Source organism: Myxine glutinosa, chromosome 1 (assembly GCF_964187855.1).
Source record: "Myxine glutinosa chromosome 1, kmMyxGlut1.1, whole genome shotgun sequence".
Taxonomy (NCBI): Eukaryota; Metazoa; Chordata; class Myxini; order Myxiniformes; family Myxinidae; genus Myxine; species Myxine glutinosa.
Genome location: NC_136261.1, coordinates 202,369,563 through 202,391,094, shown reverse-complemented (window position 1 = coordinate 202,391,094; position 21,532 = coordinate 202,369,563). Strand labels below are relative to the sequence as shown.

At 44.5% G+C, this 21,532-nt stretch overlaps 1 protein-coding gene across 2 annotated transcripts in view; it reads right to left on the bottom strand.

Moving 5' to 3' along the window:
* Positions 1-21,532, bottom strand: part of LOC137433422 (vacuolar protein sorting-associated protein 26B-A) — a 95,352-nt gene that overhangs the window by 56,826 nt on the left and 16,994 nt on the right. For both annotated transcript variants that reach the window (XM_068125761.2, XM_068125755.2), the window contains exon 2: positions 12,319-12,475. In XM_068125761.2, coding sequence (XP_067981862.2) covers positions 12,319-12,475 — 157 coding nt within the window. The remainder of the gene's footprint in view (positions 1-12,318; positions 12,476-21,532) is intronic.

Sequence of the window (21,532 nt, the reverse complement as noted above, 5' to 3'; positions counted from 1 at the left end):
TATTGTATAGCATATGTTGTTCTCTATTATAATGCAGGCCAAATTGCCTGAAAATCTTTATAGACAGATAAACGGTTTAGCAAAATGTATAATTTGGAAGATCATACCGGTGTTATTTGACTAAAACATGACATGTTCAATGATACCTCCGCTTGCTTATTAGGAATATACATCGTATGGTGTTAAAATCAGCTCCATACGTCTTTCCAAACTCTAGTAATGAATAATTAATATAATTGGCGGCCATTTTGAAATCCAAGATGGCCACCAAAGTGCAGATTTCCTATGTAACAATTTCCGCCTGCTTATTAGATATCGTATGGTGTTAAAATCCTCTCCGTACGACATTCCTAACTTGCGTTATCGTCAGAATAGATAATGCCAGCGGCGGCCTAAGTCATTTTATGCCTCTTTACATTTATTTGTTGTAAACTCGTGGTGGATGATATGTTTTAGTTTTTGAGTTATTTTTATAGACAGATAAACGGTGTAGCACAATGCATAATTTGGAAAATCATACCAGTGTTGTTTCACTAAAAAAAGTACAAGTCTAATAATAAAATATTGAAAAATATATGATTTTTTTTCGATAATTGATTTTTATAATAATTAATCTAAAACAAAATGCTTCATATTATTTTTTATTTAGACGGTACACATCGGACGTATATTTAGTCGTCAACCGCACATCGATAGCTAGTATAGAAGTCCAGATACACGTGCAACAATGTACCCCACCAAATGGGCATTTTCGAGCTGGGTGGTTTCAAAGATGGCGTCCATCCGGGCACTAAGCTACCGTTCTCAGATGTCCATCACACCTTTTCTGACACTTGAGACATTGGTCTAATGGAAAATCATAATGAGAATTACTCCCCCCGCCGGAGCATTACTTTTGGTCTGGCTCAAGGACTATATATGGTGGTGGACATCTTGGATTTTGACGTGGCGACCCAATTTTCAATAGCGTTCTTCCTTATGCCTAGATACAGTTGCCCACCAAATTAGAAGTGAGTAGTTGGTTTATTTTTCAAGATATTCCACTCACAAGGTTCAGACATATATGGTGGCGGCCATCTTGGAATTTGCCATGGCGACCCAATTTTCAATAGCGTTCTTCCTTATTCCTAGATACACCCACACACCAGATTAGAAGTTGGTACTTCGCTTATTTTTCAAGATATTCCGCTCACAAGGTTCAACGCACGCATGCACACATGCACGCACGGACGCACACATGGACGGAGGGGAAAACCATAGTCCTCCTTTCACTCCACGGTGCGACAGGGGACAACAAGCCAGAGAAGATATCCCTAACTCACCTCGCAAAAAAAAATGCAAAGACAGATGTGAATAGATGTCACATATGAAACCAAAACAGCAACCAAAACCAAAACCAAAACAGATACAGCACCGATTGCAAAAAAAGACAAAATAAAAATATAAAGTGAAATATCAACAGATGTACACTGACAACTGGAAGAACAACAAAAGAGCAGGGAGAAAAAAAATAGTTGGACAGATTGGGCAAAGACAAAGAAGACTCAGTGAAATCGCTAAGAAGAGGACAGGTCAACTGGGATGGAAAACTAATCGTTACAAATGTCAAAGACCAGGGACACTACATGAATGGCTTTAAAAGTCGGGTGGGACTGAGTCAATTGAACAAGTGCAAGTTCTGCAAGGCAGAAACAGAAAGCACGAGTCACCTCCAATAGGGATGTGAAAAAAAACTCATATCAGAACACCTGCACACACAAACGCACAACAAAGTATGTGGACTGTCACGTAATCAATCCATTGGAACATCTGCAGAAATTTCAATATCCCAACCATAGAAAACTCATGGAAATATGAACGAAAAGCGATATTTTAAAATAAGGAAGTAACGCTCACCCATCCAGATTAAACAAAGAAAACAAAGCATTGCGACCGGATGTAGTATTCTATTATATTATATATAATATAGCATATAGTATAGGCCTTGGGTATAAAAAAGGAAAATAAGGCATTGCTAATTGAGGTGTCAGTACTCAGCGATTTTGGCCTAAACATTGCAGAAATCAAGAAAATTACCTTTGCAGAAATCAAGAGATTTCAAAAATGAAGTCAAAAGATCTTGGAAGTCAAACAGCACCGAAATTGTACCAGTAATAATGTACACGACTTTCGAAATGACATATGATTATTAACGAGGCCTTTTGCGCATGCGCTGTGTGCGTTTTCAGTGACTCGGTTCTGCTAGCTGGGCACTTTTAGCCTGCCGTTGCTAGCGCGAGACCTGTAATTCAAATAGTCTCGTAAACATAATTTTCAGCATTTAGACCAGGGGTTACCAAACCCAGGGTCACGACCCGACTTGAAACCACCTGCTCAAAATCCCAGTTTTTGAAGGACACTTTTTCACGTTGAAAGCGTTTTGTCCGACAATTTTATCGTAGGTAGCGGTACCAAGTACGTACCGGTATCATTTAGGTCACGAGGCGAATGCGATTTCAAATTTTGGGTCGTGGAAAAAAAGTTTGGGAATCACTGATTTAGATGAAAGAGTGGCAAATTTAATAATGGTTTACCATAATTGCTGTGTTCCTAAATGAAAATCAGACACCTAGAAATATAGGAATTATGATAAATATCTGTGGATATCAAGTCAAGTCAAGTTCCTTTCATTTCCTGTCCATACAAGCGAGCAGCAACAGTGAATATAACTAACACTTCACGTGACTCGTGGTGGTCCCTCTCGGCTCTCCCCCCGTTGGTATTTTTGTGCACATAAGATTGTTCACGGTTCTGTTTAAATATTATTTAAATATGTATAACCTTTCCTCTTCAGTGTTTTACTCAGTGGTATTTTACAACACGCTGTTTTTCTTCCTATTTAAAAGGCTTTTCTCAATTTCCTCTCCAACTCATTCCACCTCAAAAAAAAGAAATTCAATATCTTATACGTCTCCCTCACTACATGGTCTAAATTCACATTCATTCCATCCCTCCTCCATCATTCTGAACCGGATTGCTAACTTGAAAATCACAACAAACCCAATTTGTTATCAATGTTCGTCTTTCATTAATCATCCACTTTCTAAACTCCCCTCTTGCCCCTCCCATCCAAATCCCTCCCCTTGCACCTACACTCCTAAACTCCCCCCTTGCCCCGCCACTCTTAAACTCCCCCCCCTACCCCTCCACTCCTGAACTCCCCCCTTGCCCTTCCACTCCTGAACTCCTCCCTTGCCCTTCCCCTCCTAAACTCCCCCCTCACTCCTCCCCTTCAAAACTCCCCCCCAACCCCTCCCATTCAAATCTCCCCCCATACCATTCCTCTCCAATTCTCCCTCCTCCCCCCTCCTCCTCAAAGCTGCCTCCTCCCCACTTCGTCTCCCTTCTATCTCATACCTCCACCCCCCCCCAACCTTCTTCTTTCCTCTGTCCCCCCTCAAACAACCCCTCTCTGTGCCTCATCCCTTCACCTTCAAACCTTTCATCCTCCTCATCCTTCCCTTTCTTGGAACTCTTCTGCAATCGCTGACACACTAACAACTGCTCTCCCTACCTCCCCCTCTCATCCTTCATCTTACCCTACTCCTCCCCTCCCCTGTCCTGTACCCGATGCTCCCCCTCTCTCTTCATTAACGGTATGGACCTCAAACATCCGGGGCCTTCGCTAAAACCTGACTGATCTCTCCATACAGGTTGCTTCTGACAATCCAGACTTGATCTGCTTAACAGAGACTTTCCTCCTTCAAGATGTCTCTGATTCCTTAATATCTCTTCCTGGTTACTCCCTCCTTCGGTATGATAGACCTGAGCCTCGGCCTGGTGGTGGGGTGGCTATCTTTATCAAAAACTCTCTTCCTCACTCTCCTTGCACTGCCCTCTCTCCTCCTCACCCCCAGGAGTACCTCTGGCTACGGCTTCCTCTCCGCTCCCACCTTTTGTTCATATGTGTTCTGTACCGTCCCCCAAACAGTGATGACTCCATCTACATTTCACTATCTGACAACATGGACCAACTTCTATCCACTCATCCCAACTCTCTCTTCCTCATATGTGGTGACTTCAATTGTCATCATGCCACCTGGTTGGGTGTGGGTTCCTCTCTCACCAGTCATGGCACCTCAGCAAAGGACTTCTGTGACTCACTGGGATTGACACAATCTGTCAATTTCCCGACCCGGATCTCAGCCAATGGAGTATCTTCTCTTCTAGACTTGTTTATGACTAACTTCCCTGCTAATGTCTGCTGCTCTTCTTCTGCTCCAATCGGTTCTTCTGATCATGTGCTTGTCAAAGTGGACATCTCTCTGGCCATTCTCAGAGAGCCTCCTCAGCGTCGACGAGTCTGGCATTTCACTCAGGCCGACTGGGACGGTCTTCAAGCAGCCATCAATCGTCTGGATTGGTCTCCCATCTCCACTGCCTCTGACATCAATTCTTCCTGGGAATTCTTCCAAAGCAAACTGATCTCTCTCATGCACAGATTTATCCCATCTCGCCTTCAGTTGTCTTACCCTTCCTCCCGTCCATGGTACACTGAATCTTGTGGTGAGGCAGTTGCCCTGAAACAACTTGCCTTTGCCTCTTGGAAGGCTAATCCAACTGAAGGAAATCTCAGTTCCTTCCACCAAGCTCGGAACAAGTGTGTGTCTACCCTCAGGAGTGCCAGGAAGCACTATCTCTCCTCACTCAAGAATGAACTCTCGAACCTGTCTCCTTCCTCCAAATCCTGGTGGCGTCTGGTCAAATCCGTTTCTGGTGTTTGTTCCCCCTCCATCCCCTCCCTTACCTCAAATGGCCACACAGTTGACATCGCACGTGACAAAGCCGAATGCCTCAACTCTGTGTTTGCCTCAAAATCCTTAGTCCCAAACCCATCTCTCTCTGTTCCCACCTTTCCCAGTCGAACCAAACTGCTCCTGGACTCTGTGACCTTCTCTCCTGACAAGGTGGAGGAGTTTTTGTCAAACCTCGACTCTGATTCTGCAACTGGACCAGATGGCATCAGCTCACGGGTCCTAAAATCCTGCTCTGCCGCTCTATCTCACCCTCTCTCTGTTCTTTTCACCCTATCCTTTGCTCAAGGTCATCTGCCAGCATCCTGGAAATCAGCAAACATTACCGCTTTACACAAAAAAGGTGCAAAAACAGATCCTTGCAACTACAGACCAATCAGCCTGCTCCCAATTATCAGCAAAGTCATGGAATCCATCATTGCTTTGGATATGAAATCCTTCCTCTTCTCCAATGGCTTGATCTCTGATCATCAATTTGGTTTCAGACCAGGTCACTCTACTCTGGACATGCTGCTTCTGCTGTCTCAACAATGGATGGAGGTCCTCAATGCCAAACAGGAAATCAGAGCCGTCTCCCTTGACATATCACGTGCCTTCGATACGGTCTGGCACCCAGCTCTGCTCACCAAACTCTCTTCCTATGGTATCCATGGAAATCTCCATGCATGGCTTGCGGACTTCCTCTCTGGTCGTAGTCAACGTGTGGCCCTGAATGGATTTCTCTCATCTCCCCTTCCCGTTCAGGCTGGAGTTCCCCAAGGCAGTGTGCTGGGCCCTGTGCTTTTTCTGGTCTTTATCAATGATCTCTCCGACTCTCTGGAAAATCCTCTGTATCTCTTTGCTGATGACTCCACTCTCTGCCGCTCCATTCCTCTTCCCTCAGATCGGCAGTCTGCAGCCTCCTCACTCTCTGAAGACCTGGACAAAATCACAGACTGGTCAAACATGTGGAACATGTCTTTCAATCCTGACAAATCTCACACTCTTACTATGTCTCTCCGAAAAGATCGACTGGACAACCCTCCCATCTACTTTCTCAACAATCCTCTCCAAGAAGTTCTGTCGCTCAAGCTTTTGGGTCTCACCATCTGCCATGATCTTTCTTGGGAAAACCACATTTCCAAGCTGGCCTCCAAAGCCAGTCGCCGACTGGGCATCCTCCGTCGTGCGAAGTCCTTCCTAGGCACACCTGAGCTCCTCACCACATACAAGGCTTTCATCCGCAGCTCAATGGAATACTGTTCTCCCCTATGGGCTGGTGCTCCTGCCTCACACCTGGCTCGGCTTCACGCTGTTGAATCCAAAGCTTTCAGAATCATTGGAATCTCCCGCGATGAAGCTATCTCTGAGGGCCTTTCACTCACTCACCGCAGGCAGGTAGGTGGCCTTTCTGTCTTCTACCGACTCCTCTCCGGCCTTGCTCCCCCAGCTCTCTCTGTGCTCTGTCCCCCAAATATTCCTACAGGTCGCACAAGATCTGCCAGCCACCCTCTGATGGTTAAACTGCCGAAATCTCGGCTCTCTGCTCACCTTCACTCTTTCATTCCTCTTTTCTCCCGCCTCTGGAACAAACTCCCACACTCACTTCAATCACACTCCTCCCTCCAGGTCTTCAAAACAGCTGTTCACCACCATCTCTTATCTTCCCCCATCCAAAACCTTGATCTTTTCTACCCCCACTAATTCACCCCAGATCCACCTTGTTTGAAATTCCAACTTCTTCCCTGGAAGTCTTGGCAGTGTCCATATGTTTTATACCTCTCCCACCCCCCCCCCCCCTTCCCATGCCTCCCCCCAAAGCCCTCTCCCTCCCACAGTTCTCTCGATGTCTCCATGTCTCTCGGTCCCTGCTCTCAAATGTTGTGTTTGTGTCCTTCCCCCTCTCTCCCCATCTTGTCTACCGCTCCCGATGTTATTTGTTTTGTGTGTCTGTTTGTCTTTCTGTGTGATTAATGTTCGCTCTTTCACGAGCCTCGATCTTGTATACAAAAAAAAACAAAAAAACACACACACACACACACACACACACACACACACACACACACACACACACACACACACACACACACACCTCCTTTTATCAATAGATGAAAAAATCTATATATATAATCTCCGTAGGTGATCCTGTCTGTCTGTCTGTCTGTCTGTCTGTCCAGGGGAGTGGCTACACCCAGTCTGGGAGGGGTTTCAAAAACAAATATCCACCATTTTGTAGACTCGCAAAGCTTTGAGGCCTCTTTTGTTAGGCCAGCGGCGTCTTACTCTCTCTCTCATAGTTTTATTTCAACTCTAATTTGATATCTCATTTCATTTTTCACAGTCGCTAACATGCTTTTAGACTCAGTTGCAAAAAACTGGAAGAAAATTCGATAAAAGGTACCGTTTGTAGAACAAAATGCATTTTAAACAAGCGTTACGCCTAGGTCCCCCGTCGGTGAAGTGATGTGAGTTGACAAAGTGGAAGACGCAAGGCGGCCATCTTGGATTTTGACGTGGCGACCCAATTTGCAATAGCGTTCTCCCTTATGCGTAGATACACCCACACACCAGATTAGAAGTTGGTACCTCACTTATTTTTCAAGATATTCCGCTCACAAGGTTGACATACATGGCGGCGGCCATCTTGGATTTTGACGTGGCGACCAAATTTTCAATATTGTTCTTCCTTATGCTTAGATACACCCACACACCAGATTAGAAGTTGGTACTTCGCTTATTTTTCAAGATATACCGCTCACAAGGTTCAGACATTCATGGCGTCAGACATACATGGCGGCGGCCATCTTGGATTTTGACGTGGGTTGCACCCACACACCAAATTAGAATTCGGCCCTTCGCTTACGCATGCACGCACGCACACACGGACACACGGACGGAGGGGAAAACCATAGTCCCCCTTTCGCTCTGCGGTGCGACGGGGTACAATGAGAAGGCCTATAACATAAAGGCCATTCATTGAGACTCCATCATGGCTTTATCTCGATTCTAATTCACCATCACAGTCGCTGGGATGGTTCAAGTCTCCGTTTCAGCAAAAGTTGAGAAAAATCAGTGAAATGTATTCCAACAACCGTTTTGAATGTGTCGTCTGGTCAGACGAGATGTGGGCATGGGGAAGGACAGAGGAGAAGGAGAGGAGAGAACGTTCCCAGGACGTAGTTATTATCTTGCCAAAACGAAGTTTTTGCAAGATGTATTAGTCAGCTTGTATGTTTGTTTGTGGTTAATCATTTTTAATTAGATCATGCATTAACATGCACGTTTAGATCACTCTGTAGACCACAGTTATTATTGGAAACTCCTGTAACTTCGCATATCAGAGTCCTATAGAGATACCCTTCAGCACACAAAATTTTGAAGGTCAAGGTCAAAGGTCAAGGTCACTTTGCGGTCAATCATGGAGGTCAACGAAACCCTTATTTTTTGAGTAACTTTGATCGGATCGTCTCCAAACTTCATGGGAATCTAGTATATGGTCCGGCGCTCAGCTGATTAGTTTTTGGTGGCGATCGGCCTTGACCTTCATGGTTAGCGCTGGAGGTCGAAAATTATTGACCCCAAGGTCAAATTTTGAAATCGTAGGTACCATATCGAGTAATACCTCATATGAATGCCCTTGATGAGTGCTTCCCAGATCTGTAAACAGTTTGACGCTATGACGTCATTTGATGACGTCATGACGAAAAAACGGAATTTTCATGAAAAAATTATTTCCTCAGTTCTCATCAAAATCTTTCAATATTTCATGTGCGTTGGTCATGAAGACATACTATTCACCATACGAAATTATTAAGGTCAAGGTCAAAGGTCAATGTCACTTTGCGGTCAATCATGGAGGTCAACGAAACCCTTATTTTTTGAGTAACTTTGATCTTATGATCTCCAAACTTGGTGGGTATATAGGGTGTGGTATGGCGCTCAGCTGATTAGTTTTTGGTGTCGATCGGCCTTGACCTTCAAGGTCATTTTGAAGGTCATTCAATTTTGACCAAAAGGTAAAATTATTGACCCCAAGGTCAAATTTTGAAATCGTAGGTACCATATCGAGTAATACCTCATATGAATGCCCTTGATGAGTGCTTCCCAGATCTGTAAACAGTTTGACGCTATGACGTCATTTGATGACGTCATGACGAAAAAACGGAATTTTCATGAAAAAATTATTTCCTCAGTTCTCATCAAAATCTTTCAATATTTCATGTGCGTTGGTCATGAAGACATACTATTCACCATACGAAATTATTAAGGTCAAGGTCAAAGGTCAAGGTCACTTTGCGGTCAATCATGGAGGTCAACGAAACCCTTATTTTTTGAGTAACTTTGATCTTATGATCTCCAAACTTGGTGGGTATATAGGGTGTGGTATGGCGCTCAGCTGATTAGTTTTTGGTGTCGATCGGCCTTGACCTTCAAGGTCATTTTGAAGGTCATTCAATTTTGACCAAAAGGTAAAATAGACAGATGCAGGGGCAAGATACGGTTCACCCTGTGGGTGACATATGTTTTTTATTTATATTATTACTTTGTAAAAGTACAGCAACTTAATACTGAAGTTCGGGATCGAACCGTAGTCTAATTATATATTTTTTATTCCTGGGGTGTATATACAGAGTTTGTTTAAAGTGGGTCAACTCTTTTCCAACCATGGAATTAAACAATACAGGACTTCAAAATGTACATAATAATGTAAACTAACTATGGAATACAATATTTATTAATAACGTTTGGTTTAAATCTATTTTTACTTTGTAAAGCGAAAAGTTTTCAATACTTTCAAGTTTAAAAATTAAGAAGAGTCAAGGTTCCATAGGCATATGATGGGCCTCTGATGCGCATTTTAAGGCTGAATCAACGTGTCTTCTATCATGTTACTTTTTGAAGAAATAAAGGTACATTTTGATTAAAACTCATGCAAAGGAAGCCAGGTAATGCCTGTTTCGTTCGGAGCGATTATACACCACCCAAAGAAGATGTGTTTTCATAGTGTATGGCTATAGGAAATAAAATCGTGAAAAAAAAACAAAAAAAAAAAACATTCGCACGAGTTTTCAAGGCTGAATCATGTTCACATCCAGGATTAATAAACAAAGTCCATTTCACGTGTGCATGGACATGCAATTCACAGATGTGAAATAAATAAATAAACACAGACGGGAAATTGCTGAGAGATATTTTTCGTTCTTATTTTATAAGCTATGTGCACGTACACTTTTAAGAAGTTTATTTGAAATCTTTATTTTTTTTAAATGTCATTTTGTATGCTGTAACGAAAAGAGTAACTGGTTTTCGCCGGACAGAAAGGTGTAATGTGTAATTCTTATCCACCGCCCATAAGACTTTTTCCCAGGGACTTTTCCATTCGAGCTGTATTATTTATATAGTCGGAACGTTTCATTCTTTAGACGTAGTCACAATAAAAAGTTACAATTAGGCACTCTGAAGTCTGCACGTGGGGAGAGGGGCAGACCTTTGTTCTCCAAAGGCTGGATCCAAACCTGCAGATGAGGTTGAGGTGGTCATGTTGGAACAGATTGAATCTGGTCCGGTAATTACGATTATAATCGCTGCAGAAATGGTCGCTGCCATTCGTCGTGATCCCGTGCTGTCACGTGTGCGGATGTTGTTTTGTCAGATTTTGGTGCAAGTTGCTCTCGACGTCAGAATATGCTCCATATGCGTCTCGTGCACCCGAGCTGTCTTTAGCTCAATGTTGCATAATGTGGGGCATGTGGGTGGTCATTCCTGCTTCTTTATGTCAGCGCTGTCTCAATAAGTTGCATGAGGGTCATTTGTAACTGCCATTTTCAAAATGAATAAAAGAATGAGGGAACAGAATGAGACCATCAATGAACGTCTTGATCCTCTCCCACTCCCCTGTGTGTGACACACTCCCCTGTGTGTGACCCACTCCCCTGTGTGTGACCCACTCCCCTGTGTGTGGCCCCACTCCCCTGTGTGTGGCCCCACTCCCCTGTGTGTGGCCCCACTCCCCTGTGTGACCCCACTCCCCTGTGTGTGACCCCACTCCCCTGTGTGTGACCCCACTCCCCTGTGTGTGACCCCACTCCCCTGTGTGTGACCCCACTCCCCTGTGTGTGACCCCACTCCCCTGTGTGTGACCCCACTCCCCTGTGTGTGACCCACTCCCCTGTGAGTGATCCACTCCCCTGTGAGTGATCCACTCCCCTGTGAGTGATCCACTCCCCTGTGAGTGATCCACTCCCCTGTGAATGATCCACTCCCCTGTGAGTGATCCACTCCCCGGTGTAGTGTGCATGATGTGGGAGGGAAGGGGCGGGGAGAGAGATGATTTGAGCTCTTGAGGTCACATTTTACATTAGGTGTAATTACACATTTCAAACTGTATTTCCCATGTGCATGCACATGCATTCACATGTTATCAGAAGTAAATAAATTGTGTGGATTACATCCATGTAACCATTTTGTAAAACTGAATGTGCAGGTGCAGCATCGAAATGAAGATGTCCAAATGTCACACACGTCCATGCCCGTGGGATTCCCACGGGTGCCCCCACTAGTCTCGTATAATTTATCTTGTGGCCCCAGAACCAAACAAGAAAAAAACATTTATAACGGCCCTCACATCCCATACAGTTCCCACTCCTACCCCTCCCTCCTCCCAAACACGATTATTTGTAAATATCATCATATTAAGCTTACCCTGTGCATTGACAAGCCCAAAATATGTCCTTCCTATTGGCATTAAGAAGCAACCAAATCAGATATGGTGTCTCCCTCTGTGAGGATTGCCTGAATGTTGGGAATGATGGCATTGTTGTTCTAATTGCAGATGTCCATTAATTAAATCACCAAGCCTGCCATGTTCACTTGAGGCAATCCCACAAGGTTCAAAGTCCACTCACTGGCAGCTATGGTTGAAGGTTTGAGTAGAACGCACCCGTCTACGAAGTTTAGGCCTCGCACCGATCCATGCAGCCTCGGGAGTTTGCAGTACGGGGAGCTACAAGCTATCAGCTTTTTTGGCGAGCTCAGTTCAGATTCTCCAACTTTTCCGTTGTGCAGAGGCTCACCTATTTTTCACTGGTACATTTCCAAGTATTTTCGGCCTAATTAAATAGCCTTGTGAACTATATTAAGTAACAATCCTTATCTCGCACACACGCTATACATTCCCTGCCCTTATGACCGTCGTTGTTTGGGGTTTCTGCACACGCGTGCCAAAAATTCTGGGCAGATTACGCCATTTTGTTAGATCCTTTGTTGGAGCAATGGGAATGATGAAGAAGAGCTTTACAGATATCTGAAAAAACATCCCTGGGAATATTTCCGAGAAACTAACTACAGTTGGAGGCTGTGAGCTGAGTGAAGATCCGGAAAAGAGCCCTCGGAACAAAACTTTGAGAACAAGAAAACATCACAACTTGGTCCATGAATCATGATCCCTTATCAAAACAGAAGTGGACATTTCAAGACCCAGGAGGACTCCGGTCCACCTTTTGAAACCCGAGTATAGAAATAACCAACGACGCATGCACGCTGTTACCTCAGGTTTATGTTCTGGCCCCTGTACGACTCATATGGCTTCTCAACATGGTTGAACTCAAAATCAAAACTCGTAGGTTGGGAGATCTTTCCGGGAGGTGCAAGCTCTTTCACCAGCGACACAAATTCATGTGTGTTGATTCGTTCATAAAATATCTCTGGAGGTAGAGGAACAAAATTTTTTGTTAAATATAACAGTACATTAAGCCTCAACTCATTCACCAATCTGATGAGGTACAATACTCTGTTACGAGCTCTGTTACTCTGAAAAACACTGAAGTAGTTTTTTGTCATGGGAGATAAACTTGGACTAGAGTTGGACTAGAGTTTTTAGTTTGACTAGAAAACAAACTGGGACTAGAGTTCAAAAAATAAAGTTTATTTTTGTCATTGAAGAACCTGTCCTCAGTCCCCATAACACAGTTATACTGGGTGGTTTGCCATTGCCTTCCCAGCAGTAATTAGGGCAGGAATTTGTAATTTGTTCAGGGTGCCACCAATAGCTCATCCACTCTTCGTGAAGGACACGGTGGGATCTTTAATGTCCATCAACAAATGCTGGCAGACAGGGGTGCCCATTTTAACATCCATCTGAGGGACGGCACACACACTGATGAATCACCCTGCCTTTGGAAGCATCGAGATGACAGTTTATAGCTGGGTCAGGAATCAAACCCAGGCTAGACAGCTTAGAGGCGAATGTGCCATCATGCCAGCCCTCATTCACCAATACACCAAATGCCTGCGCTTACAGGTAAAAGCTTTAATCTAATGGCAGTATACCCTGAATTTCAGGCAGAGCTCAAATTATGGTTGTTTATGGAGGAGAGTGGTTTGTTTACTTGCCTCTTCTGAAAATGTAAGGTAGCAAGTGGCTCCGGTCACATCAAAATTGACTTGGATGCTTAAAAAAAACAAAAAAACTTGGACTAGAGTTCTAAAAAATAAAGTTTATTTTTGTCATTGAAGAACCTGTCCTCATTCCCCATAATGCAAGGCAAGAGCAACTAATCCAAGGCCCTCCTGTGTACACAGTTAAACGGCCACAAACAATAGCACTACCTCCCGGACTGTCGGTTGGGTCGATGATTGTGCATAAAGTTTCACATGAAACACGATTCTTCTAACAACAAAGTCGGTGAAATCCTCATCCATAATGCTTCGGTTAGCACAATGGACCCAACACACTCATGCGCTCGACAAGAAGCAAAAGCCCCATAATGGTCGTCGGTTGTGGTGGCTCGGCGACTGGCCGAAGAACCAGACTTTAACAGCCATTCGACTCCATGTGACTGCAACTTGATCCACAATATGAAACTTCAGATGAACAAACAGAATGAAAAGTTCACAACAATCGTGATACACCTTACAAGCTGGGATTCAACTGGGACAAATAATAAATAAATAAATCCTCCTCAATTATATAATGCAGACTACAATCTTTCCCATGAAAGACATGGAACGCACATCGTCACGTTTGGAAATTTGAGACCCGAATATCCTTTAAGACTCATTCACATTTAAACCAAAATCTGGGTAAGGTCGTTCGAAGTTGTCAAAACGATATTTCAAAAAAACAAAAACAAATCTGAGTCCTGATTTAGACATTCCCTCTTGTGCCACATACTGCGACATGTTCCACCCTGGAGAGGTAATTTGATTTTTTCCTTGTTCGTACCTAATGCACATTTGACAGGGTTGTCATGGAAACTTCATAACAATGATTAACTTTTTTTTTAATGATAACCTGCCATTAACCATCACTTCCGTGAGGATTTCCCAAACCCTGGTTTGATTTCAAGTTGAAGCATCAAAGTTGCTGTGCAGGTAAAGGTGTACTTTTGCATTTAAGCAATCCACAATTGAAAGCGATTGCATTGTTTATATTAAAACCAGCAACCGATGGGGGTAAATAAACAGAGCTAATTTCCCCATTGTCAAAACGATCACACGTTTTGAAACGAACGCAAATTAATCCGGCAATGCCGGACAATAATTCATATGTGATGGTGTTGTGTGAAAGGTGGTATGTATGTAGGTATTATGTATGTAGGTGGTATGTGTGTAGGTAGTATGTTTGTAGGTAGTATGTTTGTAGGTAGTATGTTTGTAGGTAGTAAGTATGTAGGGAGTATGTATGTAGGATTGTAGGTATTATGTATGTAGGTAGTATGTATGTAGGAGTATGCATGTAGGATTGTAGGTATTATGTATGTAGGTAGTATGTATGTAGGTACAGTCACGTGAAAAAGTAAGTACACCCCATGTAAAGTTTTGACTTTTTCAACATATTTCAACATGAAGCTATTTGATCTTCATTTCAACAATATTGATAGATAAAGGTGATATAATATAACAAATATCATGAAACATTTACATTTTGTAGTCCATTGTATAATTTAAATAAACATAAATGCAAATTTCACATGTGGAAAAAGTAAGTACACCCCGACATTTATCACTACTTCAAATACCTAAAATTAGAATCAGGTGCACCAGCTCAGGTACAAATGATTAGAACATCGTTAGAGAGGATCTTGGAGGAACCTGTCTTATTTAAACCTCAGACATTTAGTTTGGTTTGCTCTTTGTTGTTGAAATGTGCGGCGTCACCATGCCTAGATCAAAAGAGCTCTCTGAGGCCTTCAGAAAGAAGGTTATAGATGCCTACGAGTCTGGGAAAGGATTTAAAAAGATCTCCAAACAATTTTAAATCAATCATTTGACTGTCCGGAAGATCATCTACAAGTGGAGAAGATTCCAAACAACTGCCAATTTGTTCAGGCCAGGCCGCCCCAGCAAGTTCAGCCGAGAGCAGACCGCAAGATGCTGAAAGAAGTCTCGAAGAACCCCAGAATGTCATGACGGGACCTACAGGTAGCTCTTGCCACTGTTGATGTCAAAGTGCACAAGTCTACCATTAGAAAGAGGCTGCACAAATTTGATCTACATGGGGCGTGTGCCAGGAGGAAACCTTTGCTGTCCAGAAAGAACATCAGGGCAAGACTAAAGTTTGCCAATGAACACCTAGGCAAAGACCAGCACTTCTGGAACAATGTGCTCTGGACAGATGAGTCAAAGGTAGAGCTATTTGGCCACAGTACCAGAAGACATGTTTGGCGAAAACCAAAGACAGCATTTGACCAGAAGAACCTGATACCAACTGTAAAGCATGGTGGTGGAAATATTATGGTTTGGGGCAGCTTTGCTGCATCAGGGCCTGGGCAGCTCACCATCATAGAATCCACGATAAATTCTTCATTGTACCAGAGGTTGCTTGAGGATAATGTGAGGCCAACTGTCGGAAGTTGAAGCTCAGCTGAAGGTGGACCTTGCAACATGACAATTATCCTAAACATACCAGTAAATCCACCAAGGAATGGCTGAAAAGAAAGAAATGGAGGGTTCTGGAATGGCCAAGTCAAAGCCCGGATCTAAATCCCATCGAGATGTTGTGGGGGGATTTGAAACGAGCTGTGCATGCAAGAAACCCCTCAAGCATCGCACAGCTGAAAGAATTCTGCATGGAGGAGTGGGCAAAAATTTCTCCCAGTCGATGTCAGAGACTGAATGAATGAATGATCGTTTTAAGGCCATTTTTCCCCGCTAGAGCAGGGGTTAGCCTTGCGGGCCCCATGACAATCATGGTTCCCTGTTTGAGGCAATGTTTTTATGGCCGGATGCCCTTCCTGACGCCAACCCTTAGTCCCCTCTTATGATGCGCAGGGATATGGTGTACCTATTCTAAATCGCGGTACACACCAGGATCATTCATCCCAGCAAGCTGGTACTCAATTTGCCGACCTCGGAAGGATGCCAGGCTGAGTCAACCCCCCTGGCGTTAATTCAGCGATCGACCGGGATTCAAACTCAGGATCCTAGGATCCCAGCCGGCACCCTAACCGCTAAGCCAACACCAGATGTCAGAGACTGGTAAACAGCTATAAGAAACGCCTACTTGAGGTTGTTTCTGCCAAAGGGGGCAATACTACCTATTAGAGCCAAGTGTTATGCATTCGGCCCTTCCGTGGTTGTGGTTTTCCTCCACTTGAAACATTTCTGGTTATGTATTATTATTCTTATTGGGGTTTGAAGGAAACGGCGATTATTGTTGTTAAAAGGTAAGGTTATTGTTGTTAAAAGGCAAAAAGGGTTAATATTTTAAATGAAACAGGAAACCGGATCGAGAACCGGAAGACGACGAGAGAGAGGAGGAAGAGGAAGGCGGGAGGAGAAAAGTGGGAGAAGACGCGTGTCTTGAAGCTCCGTAGCGAGCGTGATCGAACGAAAACCGCGAGTAACCTTTGAATCTCCTTGAAAGGAATTTCCTGTGATAGGTGTTATCGCTGGAGTATTGAGAAACCTGCGTTGTCAGGTATAGGCGTTGAGGTTCCGGAGAATCCTCACCTAGGCGCTTCGACTCAAGTAAGAGCCGTCGGCCATTTTGCACCGCGCGCTGTGTTCACCAAAAAAGGTTTTGCTACGCGTCAGCTTTTCTCACCCTCCGGTCGTCTGCCGGGGATGTGTGTGCGCGAAAGCAGCGTTTGAAGAATACGTTGCGGTTCGTTGATTGAACTGCGCACGTGCACGTCTGGATCGCGCCTTTGGGATTTCCCTTTCTGCCGCCAGTTTGATGTTGGTTTGGACCACGTGACTGGCCACACTTTGCCTACGCCTCATTACTCGCCTCATCGCCGGGATCACCTTTGAGTTATAGAGACATTGACGAGGGTTTTTTTTCCAGTCACTGGAAGGGCGCAGTGAGTTATCTTATTTTAGCGGATGGTACCATCTTAAGATATTTTGAGTGCACTTTGATTGCTATTGGTTGTACCTTTATTATTGTGTGTGATTTTTAATACATTTGTTCGTTTATAATCCTTGGTGTGGTTTCACTATTGATTACTGATACAGAATAACATATTTTTCTGCCGTGGCTCCTCTCGGGGTTCGGAGGTATATCGAGACTAGGAGGTCGGGGAGGAACACATAACAGAAATTGGGGGCTCACCCAATTGACTTGTGGGCTCGAAATTGGGTCTTCGTCCGGGATTAAAAATTCCCTAATAACATTCGTTCGGGATCGACCCAGATTGAAATTGGGGGCTCGTACTGTGGAGAAATTGTGCCGGTTAAGGAACACCGGCCAAAAGTCCTGGTGTTGGCTTAGCGGTTAGGGTGCCGGCTTGGGATCCTAGGATCCTGGGTTCGAATCCCGTTCGATCGCTGAATTAACGCCAAGGGGGTTGACTCAGCCTGTCATCCTTCCGAGGTCGGCAAATTGAGTACCAGCTCGCTGGGATGAATGATCCCGGTGTGTACCCCGGTTAGAATAGGTACACCGTATCCCTGCGCATCGTAAGAGGCGACCAAGGGTTGGCGTCAGGAAGGGCATCCGGCCATAAAAACATTGCCTCAAACAGGGAACCATGATTGTCATGGGGCCCGCAAGGCTAACCCCTGCTCTAGCGGGGAAAATGGCCTTAAAACGATCATTCATTCATTCATTGTACTGTGGAGAAATTGGGGGCTCGGCTTTGCCGATTAAATTCCAGAAATCTTGTACTGCGGATTAAATTCCCTAAATTTCGTCTGGGAAAGAATTCCCTAACATTCCCAGAATTCCCAAATTTGGAAATTTTTCCAACATTCCCAAATTTTTCAAAAAATGGAAAATTTTTGTGGGGGGGGTTAACAGGTGTTAACGGATAGTCACCATGGTGTTTGACACAGGAAAGTTTGCAGCATCCCCTAGTGAGGCACAGTTCCAAGCATTAAAAAAAATCAGACCTCTTGGTATTAGCCAGACATTTTAGCTTGGAGGTCCAAGCGAATATGAGGAAAGCAGAGATGCAGAGATTGGTGATAGAATCTCTGGTGGGACAAGGAACATGGGAAGAGGGAGCCTTGGATTGGTTACCCGAGGAACAAGAAAATGTGGAGCTCCGGAAAATGGAGATGCAATTGCAGAGCCAGGAAAGGTTAAAAGCAGAGGAAAGGAGAGCTGCAAGAGAACTCGAGGAAAGAAAAGCAGAGGAAAGGAGAGTTGAAAGAGAACTCGAAGAAAGAAGAGAACAGGAAAGAACAGAGGAATGGAGAGCTGCAAGGGAACTCGAAGCAGAGGAGACAAAAGCCGAAAGGGAGTTAAGGGAACGTGAAATGGCGCTTCAGCAGGAAATTAAACTCAAGGAGCTGGATTTAATGAAAGAACGGGGAGAGGTACCATCCATGCCGACTGGTTCGACACCTAGTCAGAACACCTGGGATGTTGGCAGACATGTGAGGCTGGGTTCCACCCTTCAATGAAAAGGAGGTAGCCAAATTTTTTTCACACTTTGAGAAAGTGGCTCAAATGCTAAAATGGCCTGAGGAGTCCTGGACCATGTTAGTGCAAAGTGTTCTGGTGGGTAAAGCTCAAGATATTTATTCGGCTCTACCGATTGACCAATGTGCAGATTTATGAGATAGTGAAGAAAACCATTCTCAAAGCCTAGGAATTGGTCCCTGAAGCTTACCGGCAAAAATTCCGGAATGCCAGGAAGAGGGAGAGTGAGACCCATGTGGAGTTTGCAAGAATGAAAGAAACCATGTTTGATCGGTGGTGTGATTCAAAAGGGGTTGGGAAAGACTTCGAACTATTGCGACAATTGATCCTGGTGGAGGAATTCCAACAGTGTGTCCACGAGGACATTAAAGTACATCTAGAGGCAAGGAAAGTACCAAAGTTGTATGAGGCAGCAACCATGGCAGATGACTATGCCTTAACACACAGGATGGGGTTCCACAAACCTAACCTTTCGCTTAGACTTAGCCAGGGGAGCTATGGTACATCAGGGGCGGAGAACGAAAATTCATGGGGGCGGCCTCGAGATGACTATGAGGACCACTCTGATACCACGACTTCTAGAAATCAGAAGACAACAGTTCCAAGGCAGACTTATCCTCCGGGGGGCTCGAGACAAACCACGAGTTTCTCCTCCGGGCCTACTTGCGCTTTTTGCAATAAACCTGGACACGATGTCCCGAAGTTATGCTATGGAAAGGCAAAATCAGGAGCGGAGTCAGACTAGTACAACTCCGAATGCAATGGCAAATGTGAGAAATCGCCCTCAAAAGGGTTACCAACCATTTATTTCAGAGGGGTTTGTGTCATTGGATGGAGACTCGACTAACCAGAAACCGGTTAGGGTATTGAGGGACACAGGAGCACATCAATCTTTGATGCTTGAAGGCATTTTGCCATTGTCAGAGAAGACGGCAACTGGTGTTAGTGTTCGTTTACAGGGGGTTGGTGGCTGTGTTAAAGCTCCACTTCATGTCATCCATTTAGAGTCTGATTTGGTGTCAGGACCGGTCACCGTAGGTTTACAAGCCACTCTTCCTGTAGAGGGAGTATCTTTTGTTATCGGGAATGATTTGGCCGGTGGTCAAGTTTCTGGTAACCCGATGGTTGTTAAAAAGCCCAGTAGGGAAAATAACACCACACCAGTTAGGGATGGCGGCAAATTTGGCAAGTTATTTGTAGGTGGACTGAATTTCAAAACAAAAGAAGAAGTTCTGACCTCTGTCTTCAGCAAAAATGGACCGCTTTTGGAAGTGCGGCTGGTAAAAGACAGGGAAACGCAAAAGTCAAGAGGGTTTGGCTTTGTCACGTTTGAAAACACAAAGGACGCCAAAGAGGCAGAGAAGGATTAGAATGGCAAGGATTTGGATGGTCGGACCATAGCCGTAGAGAAGGCAGGCCGTAGGCGTAGAGGGTGCTACAGAAGAGGAAAACGTGGCGGTAGTTTTGGTGGTGGCCGCAGTCGATATTACTATGGAGGCTCCCAGATTTACGGCAGCTCCCGAAGGAATGACTATCAAGGTAGTGGCCGAGAAGGAGACCGCTATACACGTGACTACAGTGACAAGCGGTCCAACCGTGATTATTACGAAAGTTAGAAAGAGTTGAAGCACTGAATGCTGCGGAGCAGCCGAGCGAACTTTCCTACACGGGTTAACCGTGAACTCCTCGTTCCAAAAGGCGCCCCTGTAGTGAATACTTCCAGGCCTCACCACCTAACCACCATGGAACCTGGCTTTCAGCTCGGCCTCCCGGGAAAAGTGCTGTAGATTTGCTTGACTTTGGATTTTTGATCACTACCCCTTAACCTTCATTCAAAAGAAACTAAGTTAAAAAAAATCAGAGGGTGATGAGATGGAGTTTGGCTTTGCAGGAGTCTAAATGGGAAATTGAACATGTAAAGGGCAGGGACAATGTCGTTGCTGACGCCTTGTCCAGAGTGAATTAACTTTGGAAATCTCTGTGGGTTGTTCGAAGTTTTGTTGCTTTATTTTTGGGGAATATTGAGTATTGTTGCTCACGGGAATTGATGATTTGGGTTGTGAGTTTACTTTTGTTTGCTTAAAGAGTTTGCCTGCAAAGAAAGTTTTCGCTGTGTTCAAACTTTCTTTCTTGAGGGGGGGGGGGGAGGGGGGGGGGGAGGAAGTGTTATGGATTCGGCCCTTCCGTGGTTGTGGTTTTCATCCACTTGAAACATTTCTGGTTATGTATTATTATTCTTATTGGGGTTTGAAGGAAACGGCGATTATTGTTGTTAAAAGGTAAGGTTATTGTTGTTAAAAGGCAAAAAGAGTTAATATTTTAAATGAAACAGGAAGCCGGATCGAGAACCGGAAGACGACAAGAGAGAGGAGGAAGAAGAAGGCGGGAGGAGAAAAGTGTAAGACGCGTGTCTTGAAGCTCCTTAGCGAGCGTGATCGAACGAAAGCCGCGAGTAACCTTTGAATCTCCTTGAAAGGAATTTCCTGTGATAGGTGTTATCGCTGGAGTATTGAGAAACCTGCGTAGTCAGGTATAGGCGTTGAGGTTCCAGAGAATCCTCGCCTAGGCGCTTCGACTCAAGTAAGAGCCGTCGGCCATTTTGCACCGCGCGCTGTGTTCACCGAAAAAGATTTTGCTACGCGTCAGCTTTTCTCACCCTCCGGTCGTCTGCCGGGGATGTGTGTGCGCGAAAGCGGCGTTTGAAGAATACGTTGCGATTCGCTGATTGAACTGCGCACGTGCACGTCTGGATCGCGCCTTTGGGATTTCCCTTTCTGCCGCCAGTTTGATGTTGGTTTGTACCAAGTGACTGGCCACGCTTTGCCTACGCCTCATTACTCGCCTCATCGCCTCTTCGCCGGGATCACCTTTGAGTTATAGAGACATTGAA